Source organism: Miscanthus floridulus, chromosome 1 (genome assembly GCF_019320115.1).
Source record: "Miscanthus floridulus cultivar M001 chromosome 1, ASM1932011v1, whole genome shotgun sequence".
Lineage (NCBI taxonomy): Eukaryota > Viridiplantae > Streptophyta > Magnoliopsida > Poales > Poaceae > Miscanthus > Miscanthus floridulus.
The window spans coordinates 119,704,181-119,728,167 of NC_089580.1; the positions used below are offsets into that span (position 1 = coordinate 119,704,181).

The 23,987-nt window shown below is 47.5% G+C and overlaps 2 protein-coding genes and 2 pseudogenes across 2 annotated transcripts; 2 read left to right on the plus strand and 2 right to left on the minus strand.

Annotated features, from left to right (window-relative positions):
* Positions 1-235: 235 nt before the first annotated feature.
* LOC136539661 (cyclin-dependent kinase E-1-like) lies at positions 236-7,791 on the minus strand. The gene is made up of 15 exons (XM_066531625.1): positions 7,455-7,791; positions 7,235-7,345; positions 7,043-7,146; positions 6,910-6,952; positions 6,719-6,817; positions 6,376-6,445; positions 6,190-6,284; positions 5,893-5,926; positions 5,729-5,810; positions 5,560-5,637; positions 5,406-5,453; positions 1,263-1,295; positions 1,022-1,130; positions 666-875; positions 236-581 (listed from the first exon to the last, which is right to left on the minus strand). The coding sequence occupies exons 1-15, from the start codon at positions 7,674-7,676 to the stop codon at positions 507-509; spliced, it is 1,413 nt and encodes a 470-aa protein (XP_066387722.1). The 5' UTR covers positions 7,677-7,791; the 3' UTR covers positions 236-506.
* Positions 7,792-8,321: 530 nt separating this feature from the next.
* Positions 8,322-11,697, plus strand: LOC136491935 (ATP-dependent Clp protease proteolytic subunit 4, chloroplastic-like; annotated as a pseudogene).
* A 344-nt stretch (positions 11,698-12,041) lies between these two features.
* On the minus strand, positions 12,042-14,547 carry LOC136491945 (uncharacterized). The gene is made up of 4 exons (XM_066488137.1): positions 14,373-14,547; positions 13,449-13,618; positions 13,062-13,340; positions 12,042-12,841 (listed from the first exon to the last, which is right to left on the minus strand). Exons 2-4 carry the CDS (start codon positions 13,593-13,595, stop codon positions 12,182-12,184), a joined length of 1,086 nt encoding a protein of 361 aa, XP_066344234.1. The 5' UTR covers positions 13,596-13,618; positions 14,373-14,547; the 3' UTR covers positions 12,042-12,181.
* Positions 14,548-16,926: 2,379 nt separating this feature from the next.
* Positions 16,927-19,036, plus strand: LOC136462268 (probable serine/threonine-protein kinase At1g54610; annotated as a pseudogene).
* The last annotated feature ends 4,951 nt before the right edge of the window (positions 19,037-23,987 follow it).

The window sequence follows — 23,987 nt, forward strand, 5'->3', positions numbered from 1 at the left end:
AAAAACAATGTTGCACAGTATATTGGGAGCCAGAGCCGGAGCACCAGGAGCCACGAGCCACACCAGACACGGCCTTACTTCCGCTAGAATTTAATGGAGCTCACTTCAGTTTCAAAAATGAAATGAAAGTCCGGTCATAAATTTTTGGACCACGGCCAAAATTTGTCTCAAACCAAATAGATGCTAAATTTACAACGCATGTGCATAACTTGCTTGATTCACTGGGCCAAGAAAATAAGTAAAACCTTTCTATTGCAAACCAAAGCAGCCAAATTCAAGCAGCTTAGGTCATAACTCACAACGACGACCGGTATCTCGAGTCTGAAGTCTGAACTGATTAATGTGTTTTACATATACCAGCATTCGCATTCCGACGCTGATAACAAAATACAACAGCTGCGGCAGCAGCCAGCTTACACAGGCAACGTGTTTCAAACACCTGATATACATCACAACAGACAGTGCTACACATCAGTCGGTAGCCAGATGGCTCCCTCTTGTCAGGGTCAGAACCGTCTCTTCTGCTGAGGATACCCAGGGTTCTGCTGCATCCCCGTCCCTTGATCCGCCTTCCTTCTCAACTGTTTGTCACACACATCAGGTTTAAGTGCTTCCACAATCACAAGCCTTCTTCAATAACACATCACACTTAAGGCCAAAATTACCTGGTGCGGATGAGACTGGCCACCTGCGCCTCTCTGCATAGGGATGTTACCAGGATTTAGCCCAGCCATGCCAGCCTGTGATGCATTGAAGGCAGCCATGTTTGCTCCAGCTGCCACTCTTGGCATCCCCCCAACCATAGGTTGCTGCGGCATTTGTCGTGGCATGGGTCTTGCTATAGATTGACCTCCAGGTGGAGCATTCCCTGATGGCTGAAATACAGAAATGCATCGCAATATAGCTTGGACAACCCAGACACGATTTCACATCTATGCTGCAGATGGGTAATTGGAACTAACAAGAAGTTGGGTTCCTAAACCAGGTATGGAAAATGAAGTGTTAGGAAGAGGTGTGTTACCGGTTGAGTTGGTTGAAGGCTTGTAGTTCCTTCAAAATCTGTTGTAGTATCTACTGGACGAACAGGATACTGTACAATTTTCTCCCCTGGTTGGGATGGTAAAAGCGCGCTAACCAGAAAACAAGTTCAGTCAGGAGTATAGGAAATACCGAAATCTTATGCCAAACATCTGAGAATTTTTCTGCATGAAGCCATTCAAACTAACAGGTATTTCTTCGGAATTTGCTCACACATAACTTACTTTCGTCCAGGTAGTGGGTCCATCCGAAAGTATCTAAGCAAAGAAAAGAGCATATTCAGAAACATTTATGTACAAAAAAAGTAGTCACAGAGACCACAGCATCAAGTACATGAGCGGCAATGTCAACTTTTCAGGATGGAAAAATATACATCTTTGTTTAAGCTAAAGAACTCCGCTTATGTTGTGTCAACATAGCAGGTCCCAAGCCCTGGTAAAGGAGTAGGGTTGTGATAGGCGTGGCAAGCCAACGTTAAACCTAGCCATTCTAATAGAGATGAAACCCGAAAGAAAACCATTGGGGCGTAACCCTCTTAGCGACGCGCCATATCGGAACCCGAGTATGGTGTTAAATGAGCAAGGGCCGGGTCGTCACCCCCGTGACGCACCGTGTCGCGATCTGGGCAGTGTCAAGTGAGCAAGGATCGGGTCGTCGCATCCTTAGTGGCGCGCTACATCGGCACCCGGGTGTAGTGAAAAATGAGCAAGGGTCTTCACATCTGAGTCGACGGGTGCGAAGGGTAAGGAAGCTAGTTAAACCAACTAGGATCCGTTTAGGTAGTTGAAATGTAGGGTCGCTTACAGGTAAGTTAAGAGAATTAGTTGATACCGCGACTAGGAGACGTGTAAATATATTATGCGTTCAAGAGACTAAATGGAAGGGTCAGAAGGCGAAGGAGGTGGACAATACAGGTTTCAAGCTTTGGTACACAGGGACAGTTGCGAATAGAAATGGAGGAGTTTTGATTGATAAGAGCCTCAAGAATAGTATGGTGGGAGTGAGAAGACAAGGAGATAGGATTATCTTAGTCAAGCTTGTCATTGGTGATATGGTCTTGAACGTAATTAGTGTGTATGCCCCCCAAGTAGGTCTTGACGAGAGTACTAAGAGACAGTTCTGGGAAGACTTAGATGGCCTGATTAGAGCTATACCTAGTAGTGAGAAGCTTTTTATAGGAGGAGATTTTAATGGGCATGTAGGTACTACAAGCGCAGGTTTTGAGGCAGTTCATGAAGGTTTTGGGTATGGTAGTAGGAATCAGGAGGGGGAGGAAGTTCTAGACTTCGCGGTAGCTTTTGACCTGATGATAGCCAACACTTTCTTTAGAAAGAGAATCTCATCTAGTGACCTTCAGTAGCGGACAACACTCTAGCCAGATTGACTTTGTCCTCACAAGAAGAAAGGACAAACGAGCTTGCTTGGTTTGCAAGGTGAAACCAGGGAGTGTGTTGTTTCTCAACATAAGCTTTTGGTGACAGACTTTCGTTTTCAGGTGCGTGCCCATAGGGATAAACAAGCTAAGATTGAAAGAACAAAGTGGTGAAAAATAAAAAGGGAGACGTCAGAGGTATTTAGGGAAAGGGTTATCAAAGAGGACGCTTAGAAGTAAGAAGAGGACATAAACAACATGTGGGAGAAGATGACAACCAACATTCGGAAGATGGCCTCAAAGATGTGTAGAGTAACCAAAGGAAGTGGAGGCGAGGCTAAAGATACTTGGTGGTGGAACGAGGAAGTCCAAAGGGCTATTAAGGAGAAGAAAGAGTGCTATAGACGCTTGTACCATGACAGGAGTGTGGACAACATAGAGAAGTACAAGGTGAAAAAAAAGACTGCAAAGTGAGTTGTAAGTGTAGCAAAGGGTAGAGCGTACGAGAATCTTTACCAACGTTTGAGTACGAAGGAAAGAGAGAAGGATATTTATAGGACGGCTAGGGTTCGTGAGAGAAAGACAAGAGACTTCAACCAAGTTAAGTGCATTAAGGATGAAAGGAAGCATCTCTTGGTGAAGGAGGATGAGATCCGACATCGATGGCAAGAGTATTTTGACAAATTGTTCAATGATGAGAATACGGACACAACCTTTCAGTTGGATGACTCTTTTGATGACACCAATAGACGCTTTGTGCGGAGAATCCAAGAATCTGAGGTCAGAGAGGCGTTGAAAAGGATGAAAGGAGGTAAGACGATAGGACCGGATGGTATCCTAATCGAGATGTGGAGATGCCTCGGGGACATAGCTATAGTATGGCTAACCAAGCTATTCAACCATATTTTTCGATCGAACAAGATGCCTGATGAGTGGAGGAGAAGTATATTGGTACCGATCTACAAGAATAAAGGGGATATTCAAAGTTGTACTAATTACCGGAGAATTAAGTTGATGAGCCATACTATGAAGCTATGGGAGAGAGTTATCGAGCATCGCTTGAGAGCAATAACGCGGGTCTCTATAAACCAATTTGGTTTCATGCCCGGAAGGTCAACCATGAAAGCCATTTTCTTAATAAGACAAGTTATGGAGCGGTATAGGGAGAAGAAGGACCTACACATGGTTTTTATTGACTTGGAGAAGGCTTATGATAAAATACCAAGGGATGTTATGTGGTGGGCTTTGGACAAACATAAAGTCTCAACGAAGTACGTCGAGCTCATTAAGGACGTGTACAACAATGTTGTGACTAGAGTTCGAACAAGTGATGGAGACACAGATGACTTCCCAATTAGGATAAGACTACATCAAGGGTCAGCTTTGAACCCTTATTTGTTTGCCTTAGTGATGGATGAGGTCACAGGGGACATACAAGGGGACATCCCTTGGTGTATGCTTTTCGCGGACGATGTAGTGCTAGTTGATGAAAGCCGGACAGAAGTGAATCAGAAACTGGAGTTATGGCGGAAGACTTTGGAGTCCAAAGGTTTTAAACTCAGTAGAACTAAAACTGAGTATATGAGATGTGACTTCAGCACTACTACTCGGGAGGAGGAAAATATTAGTTTGGAAGGTCAAGTAGTGTCTAGGAAGGATACCTTTCGATATTTAGGATCAATGCTATAGAGAGACGAGAATATTGATGAAGATGTTAGCCATATAATCAAAGCTGGGTAGATGAAGTGACGGCAAGCATCTGGTGTCCTATGTGACAAAAAGGTACCACAGAAGCTAAAAGGCAAGTTTTATAGGACGGCGATTAGACCTGTTATGTTGTATGGTGCAGAATATTGGCCTACGAAAAGACGTCTGTTCAGCAGATAAGTGTCGCGGAAATGCGTATGTTGCTAGATTAGGGGTAGCACCAATTGAAGAAAAGTTTGTCCAACACCGGTTGAGATTGTTTGGACATGTCCAACGGAGACCTCCAGAGACACCGGTGCGTAGTGGAATCCTAAGCCAGGATAGTAACGTGAAAGGAGGCAGAGAAAGACCGAGGTTGACTTGGGTAGAGGCAATAAAAGGAGACTTGAAAGGATGGAATATACCCAAAGACTTAGCCTTAGATAGGAGTGCTTGGAAGACAACTATCCACGTGCCTGAACCTTGATTGCTTATGCTGGGTTTCAACTCTAACCTACCCCAACTTGTTTGAAACTTAAAGGCTTTGTTGTTGTTGTTTGTTTAAGCTAAAGACATATATATCATTATATTCTCATGTTATTATAAGGGAAGCAGAAATATCTACAAGGCTATTGATGAGCCCAATTAGCCTTCAATCCTAGCAGTTAATGCTCACTCATGTCTCGAAAGAAACATATCAGTACTAATGAAAGAAAATAAATTAGATTTAAACACGAAATGTGGGTATAGAGATTTTAGTCCATAGATGTTCATTTATAATTTTTAAATCATACCTGAATAAATGAAAATAAGGAAACAAACCTATAATCAAAATAAAAATAATGGTAGGCAATAAATAAGCAAAGAGGCATGGCCGCATGACCAAGTCATTGCGTAGTGACTACTTAAGTCTGAGTATAATGATTTTTAGTATGAGGCCTGAATAAATGAAAAAAAAAAAGGAAATAAACCTATAAATCAAACCGGGAATAACTTCAGGCAATCCATCAGAAAGAAGTATGGCTAATTCATTGCATAGAGACTACTCAAAGTCTACCGAGTATAAATGAAAGCTAACACATGATTCTTAGTTTGACAAGAACAGGTCACAATGGTCCACAAGATGGCTCCAGCATATTACTGCAATGCTGTCTTTTGTAACATTGCTAACTAGATTCAGGCCACAATGAAATAGAACATTAATGGACTAATTATAGGCATTTTGGAAATGATCAAAATATACAACCACTCAACCAGGCCACAAGGAAATAAAAGAGCAATGAATATGTGAAAGTATTTAGTTATTTACTCATGCTCCAAAGCTTGTGCAGCTGTTATACGCTTTCGGGGATCATACCTAGAACAGGACAATGTCATGGTGATGAATCAAAACAACAAGAAAGCATTAACATATAATATGTTCAATTGCTAACAAGCTAGAGAGCAATGAGCAAGTGACATACTCAAGCATTTTTGAGAGAAGGTCAAATGCAGGACTCTTCGGTGGCAAATGAACAATGTTATGGAGACCGGGGTTGTCACTGAAAGGAAGAAAGGATTTACCTGAACAGATGAGTGATGAAAAGGTAATAATCTGTGTATCTTAGAGCAATTAAAAAACGTCAAACATACTACTTATGGCCTTGAATGTGTTGGTCGTTTTGCCACCATGGAAGATTGGCAAGGGTAGGCCACTTTTCAACTGTAGGGTGACCTGCAGAAGGATTGGATTATATATAACAAATACAAGAATACAAAAGCCAAACAGTACAGAAGAGGAAGCGGGCCATCCATACCTAAGACCTTAAAAATCTTGTCAAGTTGATCAAGCTACAAGACATGCGTAAATCAACTGTGAGATTTAAGGTGCAAATGAATGGCATACACAGAGGAAAATTTCTATAAAATGTAATACAGCAGATCATACAAGACAACAATATGTAAGTATCTACCTACTTGATTTTATTAAGATGAAGGATTGGATCACACAAGACAGTTATTTTACTTGGCATGTAAATGTGGCAGTTTTGGTCTTATAATCTAATCTGGTAGCAAGATAACAACCATAATTACTTGAGTGAAAGTGACCATACCTGGAATGGATTCGGAGTATTTTTTGCTTCCACACCTTGGAACAGAGGTTTCAGTGTGAGCAGTTCAGCAAAAATGCAACCAACTGCCCACATATCTATAAATAATTTAAGGATTAACTGAACTGAATCAAACAAAGAGAAATACAAGGTAAAAGAGATATGTTTTTGCTCTCCAGGCAAGGATACCAACAGCACTCGTGTAGTGTTTTCCCCCAAGTAACAGCTCAGGAGCACGATACCAGATAGTTACAACAACCTGAAAATCATTGATAAGCCATATATATACACAGCGGATATCGGTAACAAACCACATGCTCCCACATGAATAAAAGAGAAATCAATGATTACCGAAAGGTTCAGAAAATGTAAAGAGAACTGAAATGTAATATGGGTGTGTATGCATCTTCTAAGCCTCAAATTTATCAGAAGCAACCTACAGCATATTTTCCATTACTTGTATACCTGGAAAGAAGGGCAGAGTACAGCAGCATGCGTGCTAGCTAAAAGGAATGCATGTGGAGGTGCTCACCCCATTGTCACATAATGGTTTCAGTGGAGCTTGATATATCCTAGCAAGTCCAAAATCAGCTATCTTTATAATTCCATGCTCGTCTCCTTCTCCCATGACCTGTAGCGGCACATATGCAAGAACTATAAGCAAGAGGACAAGTTTGCACAAATTTTGCAGTAATATTTGTATATCTGCAGGTGGCACCATACCAGTATGTTGGAAGGCTTTAGATCTCGATGTATGATCCAGTTACTGCAGGAGGTAAAGGGGGGATAGTTGAGATGAGCCACCGGATTTTCACTAGGGCTTGCCATCGAAAGCAGCACATAATACTCCATTTACCTGTGAAGATAGTTGAGGCCGTTGAGCAGTTGCCACAGTAAGGATTTGACAGTGTATGGGTTAATGGAGGAGCTCAGCTTCTCCCTGTGATGCCTGATAATCTCCTGCGGTTTGTTTGGTTGGTTTGGTTAATCAATTAGGTATAGGACTCAAAAAATGAAGAGAAGATGAATTGAAAACACCATCACATACATAGAGGTCGTGCTCTGCGTAATCGAATGCGAGGTATAGGGACATGTCAGCGTGGTTGATGTGCACATTGACAAGCTTGACGACATTCTCGTGGTTGATCTCGCGCAGGAGCTGGCAAGCAACCAGGTATATTAGGCTAGGGTTTGGTGCTCCAGCCCCAGAGGGCCGATAGGATGGAAAGCGTACAGGAGTAAGAAGCAAAGCAAAGGGAAAAACAGACCATGATCTCTCTAATTGCGGTGGGTGATACGCCGTCCCCCTCCTTGGACTGCTTGAACTTCTTGATGGCGATAGGGGGGCCGCGGCGACCGGGCGCCGGGTGGGACGGCTTGAGGCGCGCGAGGAAGACGAGGCCGTAGGTCCCCTCGCCGATCTTGCCAATCAGCTCGTACTGCTGCAGCCACGCCGGACGGTTGGCGCCGCCCGCGCGCCCGTCCCCCATCCCCGTCGCCGCGCCGGCCAACCGCCGCAGCTGAAAGTCCTTGTCGTCGTCGTCTTCTCCGACGCCGTGGTGGCGGCCGGCTTCCCTTGACTTGTTGGACCAACGGCAAGAATGCTCGGATGGAATACGGACGGATACGATCGATATTATATTTGAGTATTCAGATATGGATACGGTATTGAATATTGGATTTCCGGACTCGGATATGGACAGATCTCAATCCCTCTAAACGAATTTGGTTTCGAATATAGTCGGAAAATATCCGTACCATTTTCATCCCTACTCTTAACATATCTGCTCGTGGTTGTGTGGAAGATTATAGTTAGGGCCAAAGAGAATGACGCCCAGTCCACATACGACTATAAGACCTAAAATCAGTCTACAACATATACAGGAAACTTATTTTGGGTCGTCTAATAGGTACAATGTATTTTCTCTCCTGAAAACATATTTATAGAAAGAATTTTCTTTTAGATTTTACTATTGGAGAATATATCAAGTAGGTATTGAACCATTTGACTTAGTGCTACCTAAATATTAAATAGGTTTTTAGGTTATGTTGTTGGAGATAGTATAACCGTATAAGGGAAGACTCATCAAAGTAGTGCTAAAAAAAATTCAAAATTATGAAAGAGTGTGCTGTGTGTTATCCATTTCTTCTCTGCTCTGCTCCCATCTCTCTAGTAGGGAGCGCCGCCGCCGCCACCAGAGCAGCCCAGTTCGGTCCCATTCGGTAGATATGGCGACCGGGAGTGCCAGTGCCACGGCGTCCCTCTCCGTGGCGGCGGCAGCGGCTGCTGCTCTGCGCGTCAGGCGGCCATGCGTTCGCTCTCGCGCTTAGGCCCCCTCGCAGCGGCCGCAAAAAGGGGCAGTCCTCAGCCTCAAGCCTTGCGCCTCGCTGGCACCACACGCTCCTCTGTGGCGGGCGGAGTCGGATGCCGCAGGCGGTGGTGCCGGCGCCGGCGACGTCATGGGCCTCCTCCTCCGGGAGCGCATAGTCTTCCTCGGCAACGAGATCGAGGACTTCCTCGCGGACGCCGTTGTCAGCCAGCTCCTCCTCCTCGACGCCATCGATCCGGACTCTGACATCCGCCTCTTCGTGAACTCGCCAGGGGGTCCCTCAGGTAAAGGTCCTATCTTCCTTCCCTTACTTACAACAGAGTTCCATTTCAATCCTCCTTATCTTTAATCCATTCATTCATCACCATGGACTACTCTTAATTTGTGTGCCTACTTCACTTCGAAATCTAACTCAAGGACTACACTTGTGACCACTCTGCTGCCTTTCAGCGTACAAATGTTAACTCGATCCTCAAATTTATCTTTGCAATGTACGAACTTTAACTGAATTGGTGAATCATGAAATTTATTATCTAACCCAATCCAGTAACCCTGAACTTTTCATTCTTTCAATGACAAAACTGAAAAGGGATAACATGTAGGCATCTCGATTCTATATGTGATAGCCACAAATCGCAGTCAAATTCATTTCCACGGGCTGACTTCGGGTCTTAGGATTCCCATGTATAGGATATAATGAAGGGCAGGCCTGGTGCAGTGGTGAGAGCCGTCTCACTGAGTCACCAGGTCGTGGGTTCAAAGCAGCCTCTCCACAGATTTTGCGGGGGAAGGCTTGCCTCGGTTTTTCCCTTCCCTAGGCCCCACTCATGTGGGAGCCTCCGGCACTGGGTCTGCCCTTTTTTTTAAGGATATAGGCACAATAGATTGACAACTTTTGTTTGTCATGATTCATGTTGTGGACTAACTGATCCAAGCCTATACAAACCATAACCCTATCAGGGTCAACATATTCTTCTGATGTCTGCAGTCATCACAGTTTTTGGTGCATCCTTGCAGCACTGACTGGCTAGTTGATCCTGTTGCTGAGAATTCTTCAATTCCTACAAATATTATTTGTTCACTATATGTTCCTTTCCTTCAGATATCTCCAATCATAGATGAAAATCATGTCTGCAACTGCATCTAGATTGCTCTGAATCAGTTTAATTAGTCTTTTCCTTAAGTTATAAATTCCTGAAGCAGCAATGCCTTTTACTGGAATTCCAAGGGAGAAGACTATTTGTTTTTATCATTGAACTATTGTCGGAGTTTGATTTTGGCCATGAGTGACCAGAAATCTTTGACCATCCAGCTATCAAAACCATTCACATATGTACATCCAGCAGTTTTGATGGTGGTTTTCTCTTGCGTGGACAACATGCTTCCCTCTGCATGCTCTCTCTTAATGCCGCAGTAGTCCCCCTCTTCTCTATCTCTCCACCGTGGCCCTCTCTATCAACGCTGCTGCTTCGGGTTGACCCATCCACCATGGCCACCAGCGTGCCCACCGCACGCTCGTCTACGCGTTTGGACATGGCGCGCACTAGCACCTTCACCGCCTCCAATGCCGATGACCACGGCATTGCGGCCGCCCTTGGCATGGTATAGCCGCTCCACGGCCGCCAGCACATTCTCAGGCTCCCCTGTACCGCCCTCCGCCACGCACCGGGACAGCATTGCCCCCCAAACCGCGATTGGGGGCAGGTCCAAACCGACATAACTAGGCTTAGAAGAGGGGTCGAGAGGATCTTTGGGGCACAAGTAAGCTCATCCTAGGCTCAAATTCAACAGAGAAGCAGTAGAGGCAGCTGGCCATGGTGATGCCTAGCGGCGGCGCAGCACTGAGGATAGGAACAGCGAGGGCAGCCGTGCCTAGGCTTAAAGAAGCGGTTGGGAAGAACCGCGGCCTTGCACCAGAGCTCATCATGGGGTCAGCGGGGGAAGAAGAGCACCCGAGATGGCAGTGGAGAGAGGAGAGAGAACTGTGATGTGGAGAGAGACAACATGTAGAGGAGGGAGAGATGGAGAAGAGGGTCTAACATGTGGGCCCCACTTTGGCATGTCGTCCATGTAAGCGAAAACCACCTTCAAAAATGCTGGATGGCTACACATGAATGGTTTTGATAGTTGGATGGTTAAAGATTTATGGTTTTGGAGTTTCATGTCCAAACTCGAACTCTGGTGATAGTTCGATGGTCACAAATGGACTTCTTCCAAATTCCAAACCTATACTATTCTAGACCTTATATGCACTATCAAAATCTAGTTATAACTGCTGCAGAACTTTTTAAAGGAACAAAGTAATTTAGGCTGCAACACCTGTGTTCTGAGTTATCTAACTGGTATCATGCCTCATTGGTGACTGCTTATTCTGTCACGTTATTTGCCTAAATGGGAACATGTTCTACTTGTCCATCATGAATTATACTTGTCTGAGCAGATCATCAAGCCTTTTGCTCATCATAGAAATGTTAATACAAAATCCTGTCATTTGCCGACTGACTGTTTTGTTACTCTTTCAGTGCAACAATGACCATCTATGATGTAATGCAGCTTGTGAGGACGGATGTCTCCACTATTGGAATGGGCATAGCTGGGTCAACAGCTTCTATAATCCTTGGTGGTGGCACGAAGGGCAAGCGATTTGCCATGCCCAACACCAGGATTATGATCCATCAGCCTGTCGGAGGTGCAAGTGGGCAGGCCCTAGATGTAGAGGTCCAAGCAAAGGAGATATTAACCAACAAGAGGAATGTCATTCGGATCGTATCAGGCTTCACAGGCCGCACTCCGGAGCAGGTAGAGAAAGACATTGACAGAGATCGCTACATGGGCCCTCTTTAGGCCGTCGATTATGGACTTATTGATGGCGTGATCGATGGAGACAGTATCATCCCACTTGAGCCTGTCCTGGAGAGGGTGAAGCCTAAGTCTAACTATGAAGAGTTGTACAAGGATCCGCAGAAGTTTCTTACACCAGATGTCCCAGATGATGAGATATACTAGTCTAAAAGTTGTATTTTATGCGAATCTTGAGTCAGTTCTTCTGCAAGCAGTTGCTTTTGATCGCCTGTAGCTGTCAAACAAATCCTAGCACTAGCTGTAGCTTATTGATCTGGTTTACTGCCTGTTTTACTGACTGAATGTTGATTCGAGCAGCAACTAGAACCTGTTGGTTGTGGTTGCCATCGCACATGTGTTCTGGTGTTATTGAGGGTTAGAATGGTCTGGCTGTTTCGTTTTGATGTCTGACCATTTCAGGTGTGGCACGTTGAGATCGGCCAACTGTTTGGTTTTTTTTACCACCAGCACAAGCTTCTGCATCCATTTCGAAACATTTTCTTTGCGATGAAGATAGGTCTTATCAAAGTATAGCGAATATATAACTGTATAGTTAGTATCGCATGCAATGATGACAGCCTCTTAGGACGTGTCTTCCCAGAGAGATTTCAAAGGAGAGTTCAAAAGTTCTAAGCAAAAAATGTTCTCGAATTTATTCGCTGCCATGTGCGCTCCAAAACAGAATGAAGAGTTTGCCGTAACAAGTATTTCTTTCTTAAACTCAAAGGTACAGTAATGAATACAACAATCAGCTTGTTAACAAAAAAAAAATGAATACAACAATCAGCGATGCTGATATAATCGTAATGAAGCCATTCCTGTCATCAATTGAAAGCAGAAACAGCAGGGACAAGAACTGCTGGGGCACCTGCACCTACGGTGCTTTCAACTCTGAGGGAAAGCGGATCCCAAAACTGAACACTGTGGTTCCCGCTTTTCAGACTCATTGGTGCTTTGATGCAGTCAGCAGCAGCATCACCATGGCTCTCTCTTGCTAACTTTGCTGCCGCGGCCCTCGTCAATCTGATACGTTCAGCTCTTGACCCGATTGTCTGACCCAGTATTGAGGCGGCTATAGTAAGGGCCATGGCTGTCTTCGGCATCAGCACAGATTTCCTGAGCATCCCTATGAAAGGCACTGCTGCATGCACTGCAGCAAACCACTGCACTGAAAACTTCTTTGTGTGCTCCCTCCAGATGCCGAGAGGAACATTTGCTGCCATACCAAGCAATGCAATCACCAGTATTTTTGTTGGCAGGGGCTGAGGGCGAAGGCCCTTTGCAAATGCTGTGCGGGATAGTGCTGCGCGGGCAGCAACCACTGCAGGTGGGCACTTCAGTTTCATACCAGCTGGGGGTGTCATCATCTTTGCTACAAGTGGCACAACACCGCTTAATGCCCTATAAGACTTTGCAAGTGGACATTGGCCCGTTTCCAGCCACTCGTTACTCAGTGCTTCATGATTGTTAGACTGGCCTTTATTCTGAAATTCCAGGGAAAGCAAAATCAGACAACTGAATGGCATGCTCCCTCACAAAAGAACATGGTAGAGTTTTTAACCATCTAGTGTTACCACTTTGAAGGATGGTTCAGATACATTGCATGACATGTGTCTACTTCTACCAAATAAATTACTTTCTTTGGTGATGAAAAAGATACACTGGAGACAAGAAATATTGAGAAGCATAGTTAGCACAAATTACCTGGGGGAGGTTGTTGGGGTTCTTTTTGTTGGAGTTTTTCCTATTGTGCTTATTTGAGAAGTCACCAAAGCTGAAAAACCCTCCAAATGCAGATAGACTGATGGTTGCTGCTTTGGCCGCCAATGGATTGAACTCAGGATTGGGCTTTCGCAGTGGCTTCTCAATCTGGGCCAATGATCCTTCTGAAAGCGGGACAACCCCATCTCTACCATGGAAAACTCGAAATGCCATGTCAAAATTAGGCCCATCTTCGAAAATTGGTCCCTTGGCTCCTCTTGCCTTCACAAGCAGCAAACAACACATTTAGTGATCGCATCCAAAACATCAATGATCTTCAGAAATGGATGGTGTGGTAATGTAAAGAGGAGCGGGAAGTAAAGGGCATACCGGAACAGGGAAGTTGACAGATGAGAAGGAAAAACTTGTAGGCTCATTGATGTTCCTGAGGAATGGGCATCTTTCAATTCCTTGTTGGACGACAGTTTCTTCCAAGCACATAGGCTCATTGAGAGCTCTTCTAAAAGCTGAATCCATATGGAGGCCACCGGCTAGTCGACCTGCAAATGTGGAAATGTTGAGAGAGCAATTTGAGCAAAGAAATTATATGTGTCATAACAAATCATAGCACCAACTGTCTCCTATCATCATGTGTAAAGTCAACTCTAGACTAGATCAATGGTATGCTCGAATAGAAAAGATGGTGTGAACTCTGAAGCCGAATGCTGACAGGCAAAGCTAGCTGGGCAAGCCTAAACGTGAGAGCCTTTTGTTTTGTGGCTCCGTTTCAAGTGTGAACCAGTTGAGTATTAGCTGTATTCCAGCAAACAACTCGGTAGCCCATGTCAATTGTTGACCTGCCTGCCTACCTAACAGCACTAGAGCAGTTGGTTAGCACATGAGCGCAGGCCGGCCTGACCTGCCGTGCAATTGTGCAAAAAGCACCCAAATTTGCCTCCCAGGCCGACTGTTTGTTATCGAAATATTTGAAAGAAGGTTGTGATCGCCGCGCCGCTGCCGATGACGTTGACCAAAAAAAATGGCTACAAAATCAGGAGGAGATGCTGCTCATGATTCGATTAGATCAGAAATCGGCCCTCTAGTTGCAATTAGAATGCAAAATACTTGGAAGCATGAGTCGAATCCTTCGTTAAGGGTCCTAACGAATTCCTTAACCCTGCACAAGTTGGAAGCATCCGCCTTGCATCGAGTCCTCCCCCGAGAGAGGAGCAATCCGTCCACATGTACATCCTAATTCCTAATCCAGTAATCCTAGCAGGCGGGAAATCCAGGAGGAAAAAAGAGAAGTCTCACCTCCGATTCGAAGCGAAGCGAAGCGAAGAGCAGGCGACGGAGATCTTCTTGTCCTGGCTGGCTGGCTGGGTGGGGGTTGCGCCGCGTGTGGCGAGCACAGGGACAGGCAACAGGCGAGAAGAAGAGAAGAGAGGTGTGGATGCGCCGGAGATGAGGAAAGGAGGCCGAGGCCGAGGCCGAGACCGAGACCGAGTAGTTGGTTGCGGGGTGGGTGGCTCGTTGTTGCATCTGCGTTGCCGTATCAGTTGTTGGTTTGACTCTGACCCGGCCTGCACTGCACCCTGCACCTGCACAGCACCAACGCGCACGCACGCTTTCCACGCGCCCCAGCCCCGCGTCGCACTCGAACATGGGCTTCTGGAAGCGCTACTTCTTTCGTCATTCCGTGCGTTGACACGATCAAGAAACCAAGAGATTAGAGATGGGATATTCAATTTATTAACATCCTATCAAATGGCCCATAAAAAGCCACTCATATTTGTACAAATTTGCCACATAAAAAAAAACTTCTTACATCACTTTCTCGTGCGTGGTTTCACGTGTCACCATGCAAACGTAAAGGGCTCATGCGAAAAGATGTGATAACCTCTCCCTTATGTCCATTTATCCTTTGTGTCCCTCTTCTCCCTCCCATGATCCGTCTGAGCGCCTCCTCCCGGATAGGAGCAGCAAAGACAAACTCACAGCTACGAACACTGTCTCAGGATGGGCACTGAGAGGTTGTTCATGGACAGGTCGAGGAACACTAGGTCGCCTGGAGTGCCGGGGCTAGCGGCGGTGGCACCGTCACCATCACCAAAAGCCGCTCCGAGGGTGCCATGCATTGCGTTGATGGCCATGAAGCAGTAGTGCAGCATCGGCGATAACGGCTGGAGTGCGTCGGTGAGGGTGTTCCGGGCGAGGTCAACATGGAACAACCCTAAGTTCGCAAGCCACGTAGGGATAGCTCTCACCAGAGAGGTCGCTGTTTGTTGGAGTTGGAGCATGGTGGAGAAGATGATGACCACAAGATGCAAGTGCTCAACATGAAATTGGAGCCATTGGAAGGAGTTTAAAGCAAAGGCTTGGCAATGGTATAATATAGGTTCTTTGTTTTTTATGGGCCAAAGTGTAATAGAGTGCACAACCGGGTTTAAAATAGGCAGTCCTATTATTAAGAGAACTTTAAAACTAAGATGGTTGTCTAGTGCCACTAGTTGAGAACTAACATCACATATGTGTTATAGCTAGTGACGTGGTGAGGAAGCGCAAGATAATGCTTTGAAAACACTAACTCAGTATCACATTTTACTGGAAAAACTGGAATAAGAATTTTTTTTCTCATGTTCAAAAGAGGCTCTTACGAGCTTATAACTCTGTAGCGTATACTTTAAGTAGCATTGGCTTAAGCTATAAATTCTAAGTCCCCCTTAAGAACGCGGGATTTTTTTTCATGTTTCTATGTTTTTTCTATGAAAAATAAATTTCTATATAATTGCTGGAAAATTCCTGCGTTCGTCTCAAACTTTTTGTCTTGCGAGCTTATAACTCTATGTTTCTATCTACACTCTACAGCGAGGGCCTGGACAATGTGATTATGTGAAAAAAAAAATGCGGGATGTTAGTTTGGGAAAAAGAAAACTAGCTGTTCGGCCCAAGGCACGGTTTGACTGTGCTGCAGTCCAGTCCAATTAGGAGCCGTACTCGGGTCGATACTAGGTAGGAGCGTGGGCTTCCTTGGAGGCCTTTTCCTCTGCTTGCAGCACTGTCGCGGTCTGGCGGCTACTCGTGCAGCAGGAGTACGTGATACGTGATACGTTGGCTGTTGGCTCCCCATCTATCACATGGGATATTGGCCATGTTCGCTTCTCCATATTTTTCAGCTCGTTTTTTTAAACGGAACAGATAACAAATCAGTCAAAATAATATTTCGGAGCGAACGAGGCCGTTGAATGAAAGTATATACGTACTCACGCTCGCTTGAGAGAAAATACGGCATTTGATGATGCGCGTGCTCCTTCGTGCAATCCTGCAAGTGCATGCGCCATGTCGAGTATGAATACGTGATGACCCAAATAAATGAGAGCATATCTCTATCTCTATATCTATCTATCTATAACTAAAATATTTATAACTATTTCGTCCACAGGTGCGACACCAAAGCCGTTCGCTACCATATATCCCCGGGTGCGACACCAACCTCGCTCCCTTGATTTCAAAAGGAAGGAAATAAAACATGCGTCCCTCGCGCTCTCTTCCCCTTTGGCTCCCCCACCCAACATGCAAGGAAATCCATGGACACCATGGCAAGTCAAATCATACCAACCTCGCTCCCTTGATTTCAAAAGGAAGGAAACAAACCGTGCGTCCCTCGCGCTCTCTTTCCCTCCGGCTCCCCCGCGCAACATGCAAGGAAATCCATGGGCAGCAAGGCAAGTCAAATCACCAATCACGTAACAACGGGGTGAGCGGTTCCACAGGGAAAAAAACAATCACCCTAACAAACGGAGGAGCAGTTTCACGGCATTAACCCCACGATCACCGCGCGCCGCCAGTTACGCGATTGCGCCTTGACCCACGCCCTCAGTCCCTCGTCCATCGCCAGTCGCAGCTCTACCTCAGTCCCTCGTCATCTCGCCGTGCTGACCGCCTGCGCCACCACATCTTTGTTTCCAACGCGTCGTGACTCGTGAACCGGCGTTGAACCCCGCCGTCCAACCTAGCGCATTTTCGTTCCTCCGTGCGTCGCCGACATCGATTTGGCGAGAATGCTCGCGGTGGCGGCTGTCCGTCGGCGATGGGCGGCCTCTGCTCCAAGGAGGGAGTCGTGGAGGCGCCGCCTGCCGCCCCGCACCCCGTGGCGCACCTGCAGAAGGCGTCAAGCCAGTCCCTCAAGCAGCTCATCACGCTCACCGCCAAGGAGGACGACGCTGTCGTCGTGCGCGCCGTCATCTCCCGGATGGAGTCCAACGCCAAGGCCAACGGCGGCATCGTCGCGCCCGCTCTGGCCAAAGAGGCCGTGGAGAAGACCGCGCCTCCCGTGGTGGTCATCACGTCCCTCAGCAAGTCCTACAGCCCCGCCGGGCCGCCCACGCACCACCGGTGCTCCACGGTGGACATCGGCGGGAGCAACAGGAGCGCGGCCGCGGACTGTGGCGGCGGCGCGCAGGTGCAGCAGGTGATCTCCAGCATGCCGCAGGGGTTCTCCGCCGAGCACGTCATCGCCGGATGGCCATCCTGGCTGACGTCCGTCGCCGAAGAGATCGCGAGGGTGGCTGCCCCGCCGTGCCGACACGTTCGAGTGGCTGGACAAGATCGGGCAGGGCACGTACAGCAACGTGTACAAGGCGCGGGACCTGCAGAGCGGCAAGATCGTGGCGCTGAAGCGGGTGCGCTTCGTCGACATGGACCCGGAGAGCGTGCGGTTCATGGCGCGGGACTGCAGGAGATCCACATCCTCCGGCGGCTTGACCACCCCAACGTGATAAGCTGGAAGGCATCGTCACCTCGCGCCTCTCGCACAGCCTCTACCTCGTCTTCGAGTACATGGAGCACGACCTCGCCGGCCTTGCCGCGCTGTCCGGGCAGCGCTTCACGGAGCCGCAGGTCAACTGCTTCATGCGCCACATCCTCGAGGGCGCGGAGTCCTGCACCGGGACATCAAGGGCTCCAACCTCCTCAAGTCCTCATCGGCGACAACGGCGTGCTCCGGATCGCCGACTTCGGGCTCGCCAGTCGCCACCTTCTTCGACCCCGGCAAGACGCAACCCATGACCAGCCGCGTCGTCACGTTCTGGTACCGCCCGCCGGAGCTCCTGCTCGGCCCCAACGAGTACCGCGTCGCCGTGGACCTGAGGAACACCGGCTGCATCCTCGCCGAGCTGCTCGCGGGCAAGTCCATCATGCCCGGCCAGATCGAGATCGAGCAGTTGCACAGGATCTTCAAGCTCTGCTGCTCGCTGTCCGAGGACTACTAGGCGAAGGCGAAGCTACCCGACGTGACACTCTTTCAAGCCGCAGCGGCCGTACCGCCGCAAGATCGCGGAGACGTTCAAGGACTTTCCCCCCACTGCCCTGGCGCTCCTGGACACGCTGCTCGCCATCGAGCCGTCGGCACGGGGCACGGTGGCCTGGACAGCGAGGACCAAGCCGCTGGCGTGTGATCAGGCGAGCCTGCCCAAGTACCCGCTCTGCAAGGAATACGACGCCAAGCTCCGAGGCCAGGAGACCAGGAGGCAAAACACAGCGGGCATCGGAGGCAAGGGCTCTGTATCCGTCAATCCGGGAAGAGACGACTCCAAGGGCGCCGCGCCAGCTCAGGACCTCGCCATTGCGCGCCAACAAGAAGAGCACCAACCACCACTACAGCTCGCTGGAAGACAGCGTGCCGGGCTTCCGCATTGAGCCGCCCGACGACGCTGCACACCGGCGGCGGCTTTGGGCCGACGTGGTACAACAGGAGCGACCAGCGGGTGGTCCCGTGCGCGTCCAGCTCCGTCAGGGCGTCTGCGTCGCACCTCACCTCGCAGCGGTCCTACGGCGCAGTCCCGGGGCATCGACCTGCATCCGAGAGCTCGTCGGCCGCCACCAACGCCAACTCCAGGTACAACCGGCTGGACGTCGCGGAGCCGGCCAACGCCGTCGGCCACCCTGGCTCTCCCACCACCACAAGGACCTTGGCATGAGGGCCCACCGTCCGACACGGACGCCGAGAAGGCCCTCGTGGCACACATCGTCACACACGCGACGTTAACGTCGCTGTTTGCACCAGCGCCGTCGTCCTCACCCCGCGATCGCCCACGCCGCCGCCTCTCCCTCCCTGCCGTAAAGGCGAGTTAAAATGTTTTCAGTGTTTCTTTTGACCTTCTCATTCTGTTTGGTTTGAGTAGAGGTTTCTTTTAATCTTCTAATCTTTTTTGTTTTCAGTGGATGACTCGCTGGAGCGGGAGTGGGTGACGAAGGTCCACAAACCAACATTCAGGGTATACATATGTTATCGTGGTATTATGTGTTTTCGTTGCAGGACACGGATATTTACCTAGTATATATATAAACGTTGAAAGGCGAAGAAAATTTTGCAATCCCACTATCCCAGTGATCCGACCGCCATAGCTAGCATGGAGGGCGACAGCTTACCTTGCGGCGCAGGCGTGGGGCCGGGATTTTATTTGAAGACTAGAGTATCTACCTAGCTCTCATGAATGTCCCTCGTGACGAAGCGATGCAGACTCGCAGGCTTACCGACAGATTGATGGGTTTGCATGCATGCACGCAGGTAGAAGTAGAGGCACAGAAGCGCTCCACTCCAATGGACGACGGTGCTTGACAGACTACGCTACGCTGCATCGCTCCAAGCAGAGGTCACGTGCTCCCCTTTTCGGCGCGGCGGTCGCGCGGTGCGTGCCTGTGGCCTGTGGTCTGTGTGCGTGGCGTCGTCGTTCTCCCTCCAGCCTCCGCCAATGCGCACATGGACTGCAATATAGTTCAGAGTTACGGACGAGGGGCGGCAGGTGGTCACGAGCACGCACAATTGCTCAGTCTCAGTGTCCTCGCTCCTCACGGTACAGCAGGAGACCTGCCTGCTGTTGACTTGCATTGCCCTCGAAATCAGTCGCTCCAGTGCTCCACCGACCCAAGGCGTTGTAGGAGGACTCCGCTACTCCAGACGACCTATTCTGGCCTCCAGCTCGAGCAGGGCATCATCCATCTTACTATGCGCGTCCGGCGTCCTGTGTCCATGTCTCCATAGTCCATTCTAGTACTCTCTATTGATTCCTCTGTGTCTTTTTTTTTTTTTTGGCTTTACACTAATCCGCAGGCTTCAGTTTTCTGTCCCTCTCATGTGGTTTATTTCCAGCAGTGATATATATACTCCCCGTATAAAGTGGTACTTAGCATCGGGATGGAGGGAGGAAAGGATTGATCAAATGTGCCAAACATTACCAATTGGATGGAGTACAATCTCCATGCTCTAAATTAACAAGAAGAATAAAAGTCACGGATCTAGCAATGAAATGGAACTAGATACTCCATCTCTATTATATATATGCACGCATGTGCCATGTTTTGTATTCACATAAGCAATAAGAGGACTTTAAGGTGGGGGTATGACTCCGGATACCCAAGGCAAACTACATGGGCTGCGCTCTCAGGGGCGGTCTAGCCCACAAGACGAAGCATTCCAAAGCACGGCGCTGCTCGGCGTGCCCCGTAAGACACCGGGAATATATTCTAAAGATACTACGAGATCTGTTAGGATACGTTCGATCCCATGATTCCTGTAATCTGTTATTACTTTCTGGTTATCTTCTAGATCTAACCGACTTGTAACCCTGCCCCCCAGACTATATAAGGCGGGCCTGGACCCTCTCAAAAGGCACACAAGATCATACGATCGCCAATACAAACCAACAGACCACAGGAGTAGGGTATTACGTCGCGCTGATGGCACGAACCTGTCTAACCCTTGTGTCTCTGTTGCCTTCTTGTTGTCGATTACACACACCTCTGCCGATCAATCTATCTTCATGGGATACCCCTCGGAGAACCGCCGATGATATTATGTCGACAGTTGGCGCGCTAGATAACTGTGTGCATGTTGTTTCCATGTCGAACAAGATGGTACGTTTTACAGGCTCTTCGTCTTTCCCACAGCTCGGCCAGATCTTCACGGTCGGATCGATCTCCTGGGTCATCAACGCTGACGGAGACGGAGAGCTCATCGAGCCAGTGCAGATCGATTCTGCGCCGACCACCCCAACACCTGCGACTGCAGATCCGATCTTAAAACCGCCTCTGAGGTCGTCTTTATCAACAATTCGCCGCCCCGCTCCCCCGCTACCTGAGGAAGCGAATCAGCAACGACGATCTGATCACATTCATCGATCAGGTCGGCCAGAAGCTCGCCGACCACCTAGGAACAACAATAACGCCTTTTAGGATCACGACCAAGTGGTTGCCACTATCTTCGGGGGCCTCGCCGCCATCGAGAACAGAAAAGATCAAAATCTCATCGCCCGCCGGGTGCTCACCGTCAATGTCGACCAGATAACGCCATACGTCGCCGACCAGACGTTCTGTCTAAAGCTAAGTCACGCTTTAATATTCTTCTAAATATTCTCCAATCTTCATATATCGCCATGATGTTTCTCTGAGTTGTTTTCTCCATGTTTCTCTCCAAACGATTTTCTTTCATGTATACCATCTTAAAGATGACATACAACTAAGTCTAAGGCAAATCCCCGAACAGTCATGTTGATGCTCGGATGTCCCCAGAGACGGCCCTGTCTCCGGCTCGTCCCTACACGTGCACGAGCGTCTGCCCTCTACGTTATGGGTGGTCGGCAACGGCTCCTTAGCGACGCTTTGTTCTTCCTACACGCACACGGGCTCCACGCTCTGTGTTATGGTTAGGGCTGGAGACTCAACTACACACTAACTGGTTGGACGGTTTATATTAAATATAAATACATCTTCATAATAACACTAAGTGTTCACACCAACTGATCGCCGAGCTGCACATGCTATTTCATCACCATTGCTGATTCTTCTCTGGAGTTCATATATTTTACATCATGTACTACCCGTTCTACATATTTGTATTGCAGGATCATCGTCCAGGTGGTCGGACCACCTGGTGCTCGGACTTCTCCACCGATCAACTGGTCGGACTGCTAGGTTCATGGACTTTGTCGCCGACTAGTTGATCGAACTATTCGCCGGTCGTTTCTACTCAATGCTCACTTCGCCGCCGACCAGTTGACCGGACTATTCATCGTTCGTCGCTTCATCGTTAGCTACGCTGGGGGCTCGCTAGCTACGCTGGGGACTCCTCGGTGAATCGTAGCCCTGAAATAAAAAAACGCACATTCACCGTAAGGTAAAGTGTGCCCACTTAGTCCCCGAGCCTGCTGGAAGATGAAGAATAAGTCTTGTAGCAGGGTCAAAAAAAGAAATCTGAAAGCTTGCCGACGTCATCTGACATGCGCGTATCAAGACCCCTTTGGGAGGTATGATCCTGAATACCCACGACAAACTATATGGGATGCGCTCCCAGGGGCGGTCCAGCCAACAAGACAAAGCCTTGCAGAGCACGACGCTGCTCAGCATGCCCCGCAAGACACCGGGAATATATCCTAAAGATACTACGAGATCTATTAGGATACGTTAAATCCCATGATTCCTGTAATCTGTTATTACTTTCCGGTTATCTCCTAGATCTAACCGACTTGTAACCCTGCCCTCCAGACTATATAAGGCGAGTAGGGACCTCCTCAAAAGGCACGCAAGATCATACGATCGCCAATACAAACCAACAGACCACAGAAGTAGGGTATTATGTTGTGCTGATGGCCCGAACCTGTCTAACTCTTGTATCTCTGCTGCCTTCTTGTTCTCGATTACACGTATCTCTGCCAATCAATTTACCTTCATAAGATACCACTCGGAAGACTGACGACGATATTTTGTCGACACTCAATCAATTGAAGTATCGGTTGTTGTCAGTTGTCACGTACACGATCGATAAATGGTCCTGGTGGACCGACATATCCATGCATGCATGAACACAGTCTGCCAGCCAAATTATGTCAAGTGAATGGGAACCTTTGGCTAATCTTACTGGTGTGTGTGTGTTTATTTCTAGAAATGCCACATCAGTTTTATATGTTTTAGTTGATGAATAAATAGTCTCATTTTGCTAGGAGGGCTGAGCTGAAACTAAATTATCTCTATCCATCCTAGTGCGCCAATGACGCATGGTGTACCTCAAACTTCTTCTTCTTAATACAAAGATATACAAACCTTTTGCGTATTCGAGAAAAAAAATAGTTTTAACTTACCATTTTATAGATAGCCTTAACTCACTATTTTATAGATAGTCACAACGCTGAATGGTTATGTGATGTTATGATTTAGTTGATGAATAAACAAGTTTTTATAGGAAACTTTATATTAAACTAAGAGCAATGTAAATGAAGTAGGTCTAAAGGAACCTAGATATATTAGGCCTCGTTTGGCACAAAACGGCTCCAAGCGGCTTCTGAAGCCGGTAGAGAAAAGTTCTGCCAAACGGGGCCTTAGAAGATTGACGGTTGTATAGGACCGCTAGTACGGTGCAGTACATGATTGCCTATTTGGAACCTAGAAATGCAAAACAAAAGATTAAAAAAACAGGAATATAATAGAGCGAAAACTAGAAAACTATAGAATTTCAAGACACAAAAATATAAACTTTTGGGTGTTTGAATTGCAGAAAACACATGAATGTGACATGTGCCCAAGAATTTCAAAACGCAGAAATATAAACATTGGGGTGTCTGGATTGCAGAAAAACAGGGATGTCACATGTGCCCAAGAAGCAAAGTTCCAGGTTTCGGTACATGAGATAACATTGCGGGAATTTTTTCTTTGGGTTTCTTTGGGTGCTTTTGTTTTGCCTATGTTCTGTGAAGCAAGGTTAGCCTTTTCCTCTGGAAAGGAATACAAACTTCCTTTGTTCCAAACAACAAGTTAAAAAACTTTTCTAAAAAATCCATTCCTTTCCTTTTTTTTTTTTTGGAAATCCTCCATTCCAAACAAGGCCTACATTTTTTTTGGCTTGATTTGCTAGGGTGTGAGCTACTGAACCATGGGGTT

Bases quoted from the DNA above. Each gene is read 5' to 3' on its own strand.
- LOC136539661 (XM_066531625.1), bottom strand. From the start codon at position 7,676: ATGGGGGACGGGCGCGCGGGCGGCGCCAACCGTCCGGCGTGGCTGCAG. The intron at 6,818-6,909 runs GTATGGTGCCAC...GTGCCGCTACAG, and splicing joins TAAAGCCTTCCAACATACTG to GTCATGGGAGAAGGAGACGA. The intron at 1,131-1,262 runs GTAAGTTATGTG...TTTTCTGGTTAG, and splicing joins GACCCACTACCTGGACGAAA to CGCGCTTTTACCATCCCAAC.
- LOC136491945 (XM_066488137.1), bottom strand. From the start codon at position 13,595: ATGGATTCAGCTTTTAGAAGAGCTCTCAATGAGCCTATGTGCTTGGAA. The intron at 13,341-13,448 runs GTATGCCCTTTA...CTGCTTGTGAAG, and splicing joins CTGTCAACTTCCCTGTTCCG to GCAAGAGGAGCCAAGGGACC. The intron at 12,842-13,061 runs GTAATTTGTGCT...CTGGAATTTCAG, and splicing joins ACCCCAACAACCTCCCCCAG to AATAAAGGCCAGTCTAACAA.